Source organism: Benincasa hispida, chromosome 8 (assembly GCF_009727055.1).
Source record: "Benincasa hispida cultivar B227 chromosome 8, ASM972705v1, whole genome shotgun sequence".
In the NCBI taxonomy this organism is placed as follows: Eukaryota; Viridiplantae; Streptophyta; class Magnoliopsida; order Cucurbitales; family Cucurbitaceae; genus Benincasa; species Benincasa hispida.
The window spans coordinates 33601573-33610477 of NC_052356.1; the positions used below are offsets into that span (position 1 = coordinate 33601573).

General features: G+C 34.2%; 1 protein-coding gene across 2 annotated transcripts; it reads left to right on the forward strand.

Annotated features, from left to right (window-relative positions):
- Nucleotides 1-1154: 1154 nt before the first annotated feature.
- On the forward strand, nucleotides 1155-7175 carry LOC120083056. 2 transcript variants are annotated; one of them, XM_039038579.1, is made up of 6 exons: nucleotides 1155-1532; nucleotides 2216-2487; nucleotides 2596-3247; nucleotides 3356-3555; nucleotides 4159-4304; nucleotides 4853-7175. In XM_039038579.1, exons 2-6 carry the CDS (start codon nucleotides 2216-2218, stop codon nucleotides 6046-6048), a joined length of 2466 nt encoding a protein of 821 aa, XP_038894507.1. In that variant the 5' UTR covers nucleotides 1155-1532; the 3' UTR covers nucleotides 6049-7175. The 2 variants fall into 2 exon arrangements, with proteins under 2 accessions (XP_038894507.1, XP_038894506.1); XM_039038578.1 differs by having other exon boundaries at nucleotides 1157-1532; nucleotides 4159-4403.
- The last annotated feature ends 1730 nt before the right edge of the window (nucleotides 7176-8905 follow it).

Here is an 8905-nt window from a genome sequence, read left to right on the forward strand (position 1 = left end):
TGAACCAAACCAACCCATAAAAAATGGGTTGGGTTGGTTCGATTCCATTGGTTGCCTTAAAAAAAAAAAGTTGGAATCACCAATAAAAAACACATAAGATTCCACAATCCACAGAACGATATCCAAAATCTATTATAATAAAACAAGTCTCCAAAATTCACAAGAAAGACCATAATGTCTACAAAATTTAAAATGTAGGCAACAATGTTTTCAAATGTCTACAAAATTCACAAGTAAGACTATAATGTTTACTAGGGGTATTCATGAGTTGGGTTGGGTTGAAAAACTTTTTTTAGACCCAACCCAATTGTTCTGGTTGTAAATTTTTTCAACCCAAATAACCTTTATTAAAAAATGAACCCAACCCAACCCAACCATGAAATATTTGGGTTGGGTTGATTCGAGTTAATTAGGTCATTTATTTAAAATTTTATTCTAAAAAAAAGTAAAACGTAAATATGTAAAAGTCTAATTTAATTATTTTCATATATTGAATTAAGATTAACAACTCAAATATGTAAAAGTCTAATTTAATTATTTTCATATATTGAATTAAGATTAACAACTCAATTTCAATTTATATAGTGAAAATTTTCTTTCTAAAGTGTAAAGAAACTACTTCTAAGAGTTGTTGAAAAATAAATTATTCAAAAAATATTGGAATTAAATAAAATCAAAATCAATATATGTATAAGTAAGAAAAAACATATATTTTAAAGTTAATAATAAATTCGGGTTGGTTCGGGTTGGTTTGGATTATATTAGTTGAACCCAAGAACCAACCCAACCTATAAAATTTTCATTTATTTGAATCCAATCCAACCCAAATGAGTTGATAACCCAATCCAAATTGCACGGATTGGGTTGATCGGATTTTTCGGGTCATCGGATTTTTTGAACACCCTTAATTTTTATTAGCAAAATTGATAATGTTTTATTTAAATGAAAATTGTGTTAGAAGAGTTTTAAAAATTGTAAAAAAAAATATATATTTAATTAAAATAAAAAATTATTAAAAAAATAAATAGGAAAATTTTTTCCTACAAGATTGGGAATGGAATAGGGACAGATAGGGATGGGGTGTTTTCCCATCTCCGCTCCTGGACTTCCCTGGCTTCTCCACACCACAGGGCAATTTGGATATTTCATATGTTCATTTGTCCCAAAAATCTTTAAATTAAAAACTTATCCTAAATATGCTTAAAGTTAAACCTCCTAAGATTGTCCTATTTTTGGCTTGGACGTTCTTCTGAAGCCTCACCGCCTCCGGTGGTTCTTTCTTCTCTGTTCCTTTCTTCTCTCGCTCAGATACACAGCTTTCAGCTCCTCGTCTCCATCATTCAATTCTCAGAGCATATCCGAAACCAATCTCGATTCTATGAGCATTTCCGGAATCCTTTTTGGTTTTCCGGTAGTCGGACAACAGTGGATTGCGTTCCACCGGGGGCGATTGAGTGGGAAGAACTGGCTACACAGGGCGAGTTTCATTTGATAAGACATCAAGTTGCAGCGGGTGGTTTTCTGATCAGACAGTACGTTGAGGCTTTGGTCTTTTGTTTAAACTTTTCATTTAATTTTGAGTTTGTGTGATTGCAATTAGTTGTATGCTTAGGTCTTTTGTATTGATGTACTGTTTAGATTATCTTTTGAAGAATTTTTTTTATTGTTTCTTTTCGTTGCTGTATAGACTTCCTCTATGTTGTCCTCTATCTCTGCTTGCTTACGGGCCGGTTAAATCCAGGTTTGCAGAGAATGACAAGTTTCTGGTTCTTCTTTTTGTTCTGTAGTTTAGTTTTCTTTCCTTTTTTTTTCCCTCTTTGGGGAATGATAATGGATTTTGGATTCTCAGATGTTTCTGCTTTATTATTCTCCCCCTGTTCAATCGAGTCTGACATTCTTATTGTGATAGGTATAAACGGGTATTGTAATTTCTAGTGTAGAGTTAACAAGAAGAGGGAAACATGATTATTTTCTTTTCTTTCTTTTTTTTTTTTTTTTTTTTTTTTGTCATTTGGATTTTGGTACCTTGGTTGCGCTATTTCAATGTGTTGATAGGTTTATTAGATAATATGCTGATGGTTTCTGCTTAATTTGATATTTTTATGTTGATTTGTTATGTTGTGAGAGAATTTTTTTTTGGTTTCTTATAAATGATGCGTTTCATGTCCTGCTTCTTAAATTATTGACTCATGCAATTTCTTTGTCTCATTTGTAGATGGCCAGATGGGACGAAATTTTTTCTCTTCCAGTACAGAATCCGCCAACCTTGGAATTTTCTTCTGCTGATCTTGTGTGGTCTAAGGTAGAAGGATGGCGTGACAACATGGATAGAGTTGCTGTAATCCCTTTTGCTAGAGTTGATGATTTTGTACGTGGTGAGTCTTCAAATAAAGAATGTCCAACCAGATTTCATGTTGAAGCGAGGCGACGACGAGCATTGAAAGCACCTTTCAAGGCAAAGGTTGATGGTGTACTGGAATATATTTTGTAAGTCCCACATTCGTGTATTTGTGTAATATGTACAGATGTTTTCATCTAATTCTTTTTGTTGTTTTTTCAAATTTAAGAAGATTAGTTATTTCATTCAATATATAGGTATTGGTGTTCGTTTGGACCTGATGACCACAGGAAAGGGGGAGTGATACGACCCAGTAGAAGTACTTATGTACCAAAGAAGAAAAATGCTGGACGGCCAAACACTAAAAGGGGTTGCACCTGCCACTTTATTGTCAAACGCTTAATTGCTGAACCATCTATTGCACTGATCATATATAATGAAGATAAGCATGTAGATAAAAAGGGGTTGCCATGCCATGGTCCTCGAGACAAAGAGGCTGAAGGTACTCGTGCTATGTTTGCACCCTACATCTCTGAAGATCTTCGTCTACGTGTATTGTCGCTTCTATATGTTGGTGTTTCTGTGGAGACCATTATGCAAAGACATAATGAATCGGTGGAGAAACAGGGTGGTCCATGCAACCGTGATGACCTTTTAACCCATCGATATGTAAGAAGACAGGAGAGAAGCATCAGACGTTCCACTCATGAACTTGATGAAGATGATGCAGTAAGTTTATCTATGTGGGTTGAAGGCCACCGAAGTAATGTCTTCTTTTATGAAGATTTTACTGATACGGACACCTTTACCTTGGGAATTCAAACGGAATGGCAATTGCAACAAATGATAAGATTTGGCAATCGTGGCCTTCTTGCATCAGATTCCAGGTTTGGAACAAACAAGTTGAAGGTATGTCAATCAATTCTTATGTCTTAGTTCTTTCAACATTATTAAATTATAAGATCCGATTTCAATGTCAGATGAAGCTAATTATGCCTTTTCTGCATTTTTGTCCAGTATCCAGTTCATAGTCTGGTAGTATTCAATTTAGACTACAACGCAATTCCAGTAGCTTGGATTATATCACCGAGATTTGCTAGTGGGGATGCCCATAGGTGGATGAGGGCTCTTCATAGTAGAGTTCAAACCAAAGATCCTTCATGGAAGTTGGCTGGTTTTGTTGTGGATGATCCTCTTGTTGATGCACAGACAATAAGGTTATCCTATTTCCCTCTGCAGTTCTGAAATTAAGGATATTTTTGGAAGTTAAACTTGACTAACCTAAAAAGTCTTTCCCAAATCTTGTAAGATTAACATTGGGCTCATAGAATGAAAGATAACCTGCTTAATAGGTCATGAATATTTATAAATTTAGGCTTAATGCGTTTCTTCATTCTGTCTTTCTGTCTTCGTTGGAGATGCTGATAGATCCATACTGTCTAGTTAAAGTTTTGTTGGATATGAGAAGAATGTTCCGACTTCTCTGTTTAACTGTTTGGTGGATTTAAAACAATGCATACCTTGATAAATCCACTTAAAGAGCTGCAATTGATCTTTCTTATGATTCCCAATAGGACTGGTTTCGAAATATGTTTTATGTACAAATGTTTGCACCTGCCTTAGGTTTACTTGATTAGTTTGATCTAATTATTTTTATTGGTGAGTGTGAAAGTTTCAAATTAATGAAAGTCAAGCCATTATACATGATTGAAAGTTTCAATACTCTTCAGTATAAAAAACTTAAAATTCCTTCTGTTACCATTAAAGTATGTCGCCCTTTGGTGTTTGAGTTTTGAGATTATTTCTTTGATTTTATTCAGGGAGATATTTCAGTGTTCTATTTTATTAAGCTTCTGGCGGGTCCGCCATGCATGGCATAAAAACATACAGAAGAAATGTGCAGAAAATGATAAACGAGCTGAGATATTAAGACAACTTGGGAAAGCAGTGGATGGAGTTTGCCGAGGTGATGAAAATGTGGATTCATTTGAACTGCTGATTAAAGATCAAGTTGATGATCCAGAATTTATTGACTACTTTAAAGCAACCTGGTGTCCGAGACTAGGTCTATATCATCTCTGTTCTAATAATGAGTTTTTCTTAGAAAAAATAAGTTTCTTTCCAATTTATCATACTTTCTAGGTATTGTTGTGAACATTTTGATATCTGCGTAATCTTTATCATCCAAAGTCTTCTGATGACCTCAAATTGATAATTAATGTTAGTATCTTCACAATTCCCTTATATTTGAATTAAGATACAGTAAATGCGAGTGCTCTGTGTATGAGCACTATCATTCAGGCACATGGCTTTTTTTTTCATTCTTTTCTATTTGAAGGAAGGATAGGTTATCGATCACTAAACAAATAAGTTACAGGATTTATTTTAATATTAGTGACTTTTAGTTTTTTGAAGGCTAGATTTTTTGTTCATTAAATGTGCAACAAGTTACATGACCTTGGTGGCTAGGAACACTTGGAATTCTCATCATCTGAATTTTCTTTTTGGTCTTAGGTATGTGGACTACTGCACTAAAAAACCTTCCACTCACCAGTCTTGAAACATGTGCTGCAATGGAGTTTTACCACAGCCAGTTGAAGCTCAGATTGCTGAATGAGAAAGATAGTGCTGTTTATCAGCGTACAGACTGGTTGGTCGACAAGCTGGGTACAAAGGTACATTCTTACTTTTGGCTTGATGAGTACTCGGAGAAGAATAATTTTTCTCGGTATTGGAAAGATGAGTGGATGAGTGGTTTGACATATTGGCGCAGAGCATTGAGAATTCCAGACTCTGATGTTATCATTGAAGATGGCATTGCAAAAGTTACCGACCAAATTACTCGAGACAGGAAATTTGTTGTTTGGAATCCTGGTTCGCAGTTTGGTATTTGTGATTGCCAATGGGCAGAAATGGGTAATCTATGTGACCATATGTGCAAAGTTATTAACGTATGCCGTAAAAAAGGGACTACAAGGCCATCAGTAAGCTTATTACAGTACCAGCAGGTATTGACCAACATGCTACGTTGTCCACCTCATGATTCTTTAATACGTGATCATGCTGTATCCTTTGCAATGTCTGTCCAGAAGCAGTTGAATGCACTAATCAGTATGGGAAGCGACCTAGAATCTAGGAGTCCTTGTCGGGACCATATGATAAAAACCCTGGAACATCAAACTGATAGGGAAGTTACTGGGGACACAGAATTTTTGAGGGATAATGTACTTAGAAACAAGTCCGAGTTGAATCAACACGAGAATGACTGTGCCTCTGGACAGGAAGCTTCTAATAATATTACTGATAACTCTAGTAGCGAGCTTGTTGATTTAACTGTGACTGGAAACCGTGTGGATGGTGAAACTGCTGGGCGAGAATGTCCTTGTACTGAGATGGATATCGATACAACTTCAATCTGTATATCGCCACATCGTCTAAATACTGTTGAAGAGGTTGTAGGTGGGAATTCCTTCCGCCAAAGTAAAAATAGAGTACAAATTGATATGGAGTTTGATAGTCTACCTTATGGTTTCAATACTGTCTGTAATTTAAATAAATTTGTAGACAATCAACGTCAACAAGAAAAGATAGAAGTAGATCCATCACCTATAAATGATCCTTTAACAGCAGCCGATTTTGCGAACCAGTGCATGATGAATTCTCAGAATGGTATTCTCAGGGATGGTCCTGAGACCACTATTGCGTCATAAAAGGTTATACCATTCAGATATGAACTCTGGGAACTCCAGGCTCAAGAATGCTGTTGTGATCTAAAACTTGCAGGGCTATGTGAACAAATGTTGGTCCTAAATTCTTCACGGCCCCATTCTTCCCACGTTTAATAATTAAGCTGTTCGCAATTTAACAGCAATTCATTCTCCATCTCATCTGCCTGGCCACAGTAAGATTTCACTTTAATCTATCAATGATGGTTTGATGAGGTTTGTGGATTGATAAAATTTCATTGGACAGAGAGAGGTCAAGGCCCCTGAACTAAGAAGTTTCAGACCACCTGCCAGATATGATATTTTTCAAAGTTACAACTCCGAATATGAAAGCATGAGATTCTTTCTTCAATTCCACAGGGCCAGCCATGGCCGTGTCTTAGTAGGGTCTGAACATTGCTACCTGGGATGCTCAACTCTCTGGATGTTCCTACATGAATAATGATTTTTTGTTTTACAAATAAAGTACTATTGTACAGTCAGCCACTGGAAAATGAAATTAGATGACATGTGGTAGAGTTTACTAGAGATGTGGAACAGTAAATTCGGTTCCTCTCATGTTCACATATGGTTACTTAACCTTCAGTGAAGATGAATAGACAGTGGAATATCCATAGGTGAAGGTGAAGATGCCATTTCATGTTCTTACTGTTCTTGAGTTCTATTGTGAAAGATTTGACTGAATATGGTTTGGCATTGCTGCATACTAACAATAGAAAGCAGGCAGAAATTCGACACGAATTGCTGGGATCATTACTTTAGGCTCTGCTTGTTAAACTTTACTTGATCAAACTGATGTTACAACCAGATTTGTTGATTTGCCCGAAGTCTCGGAGGCTTGTGTAGTTTGTTATCGACCTAGTTTGTACGGTGGAGGTGAAAACAGAGCAGCAAAAGTTAAACAGCATAGAGCTGATCCAATTTTGGCCAAATGCGATAATTGATTTGTCCATAGCAACGAGTTCAAAATCCTTCTGAGATCACTGACTTATGTTTTTTGTTTAATTTCCTTATTAAATCTCGTGGGTTCTGGAATTTTTCTTAAATTAAATGACGGGCTGACAATGACCAGAGGATCAATATACTGCAGTTTGATGCTGAAGTTTTGTGAATTTGTCTGCTCTCTCTGTCTCTGCTTTATCTCTCCCCGTCTGGGTAGTTCAATGATCCTTTAACCTTCTTCAAATATTTTTGCTTTGGCCTCTAGATGCTGTTTTATGAAATTTCAGAAATACTTCTATATTTTAAAAAATTGTAATGTTACTCTTGACTTTTCTTTAAAATTTCAAACAAAAGCTAGGACATGAAATAATGTTATGGGGATTTAGAATAGAAATTTGGATTATCATATTATTTTAAATCTCAATTTGTGTTTAGATTTCTACTCCAATAGTAATTTTGAAACGTTTATAAAAACGATAGGAATATTTTTTAACCAAAGGACAAAATCGGTTATTTCTTTTTTGACAATACGTGTAGGATGGAGAAATTGAATATCTAACTTTGAGGTTGATAATATAATGTTATGTCAATTGTGTTATGTTCGTTTTGGCGATAAATCTTTTACTATGTACTTGTGAAATTGATTCTTTGGTACTCTTGCGTTTTTCTCCTTTCAACTTTGGTCCTATCTCCTCAACAAATTTCAACAAATCTCTCATGACCATAGCAACTTGAAATCAAATCAAATCTTGAGAGACAAATCTGTGGATACTATTACATGCCTTCTCTCATCTCATCAATTATGAAATGCTTTCAGTTAAGGAAAGGGAAAAAGAAATTTACCCTTAGGCACATCAATTTTTACACTAAATTTAGACACTCTTTTTATAGACGTTCAATGGAAGAATAATATATATATGCACACACAACACATGTATATACATACATATATATATATATATTCTCGTGTGTGTTTAATAAATTATAAAATTAGAATTATAAAATTAGTCCGGTACAAAATAAATATAACTTCAAGAAATAAATGATAGATGAAAGTTTTTTAGCTCAAAAATTATGTGGTAGATTATGGAACCATCAATATTTGAGATGATAATTAGTAACTTATCTATTGAGATATTCTTAATAATAACAAAAAAAAAAAAAAAAAAGCTTCTTTTGACTAACATATCAAAATAAAAGCACTAAAGACTCACAGCAACAACCTATGAAGGATAATCTTTACCCTAGACACCAAGATAAAAATTAAAAAGATATTTATACTCAATTAACAAGTGCATGAAAATTAAGTTTGATAAAAAAAAAAATTGTGACATGTATGCAAAGTTTAAGATTTAACTCAATGGCTAAAACGAGCATAGTTCAACTGACATATTAATATATTTGTGACCAAGAAGTCTGGGGTCGAAACTCCCTATTTCTATTGTACTAAAGAAAGATCTAATTTGATGAAAATTGAAGATTTAAGGTGAAAATTAAATATAACGTATCAAAATTGGGGATAAATATTTAATTTTCTCATATGTATAACTATACATAAAACTTTATAATTGTTACATGGTCTATTTTTAAGATATGGTGAATCAATCAAAACCGTTTATTTCTCTCTTAATCACCAAATCACTTTTTTCCTCAATGAAAACTATAGCAAAGAATATCAGAACAATATTAAATTTTTATAAAGGTTAAATTGTCATTTTTCATACGTCATGGACCCATTAAGATAATTTTTCAAACTTGAAAAAATTACATAATTTGAATTATAAAATAAAAAAGAAAAAAGAAAAAGAAAAGAGAAAAGATAAATGTGAATTGTTGTTGGCTGATCAATAAATGTAATAATGAGTAGTTAGAAAATAGTGTTTTGGATTTGCTTAGTGAG

Excerpts from the sequence above, each read along its gene's own strand:
- LOC120083056 (XM_039038578.1), top strand. The coding sequence starts at position 2,216 with ATGGCCAGATGGGACGAAATTTTTTCTCTTCCAGTACAGAATCCGCCA. Across the intron at positions 3,248-3,355 it reads TTGGAACAAACAAGTTGAAG|TATCCAGTTCATAGTCTGGT; the intron begins GTATGTCAATCA and ends ATTTTTGTCCAG. Across the intron at positions 3,556-4,158 it reads GTTGATGCACAGACAATAAG|GGAGATATTTCAGTGTTCTA; the intron begins GTTATCCTATTT and ends GATTTTATTCAG.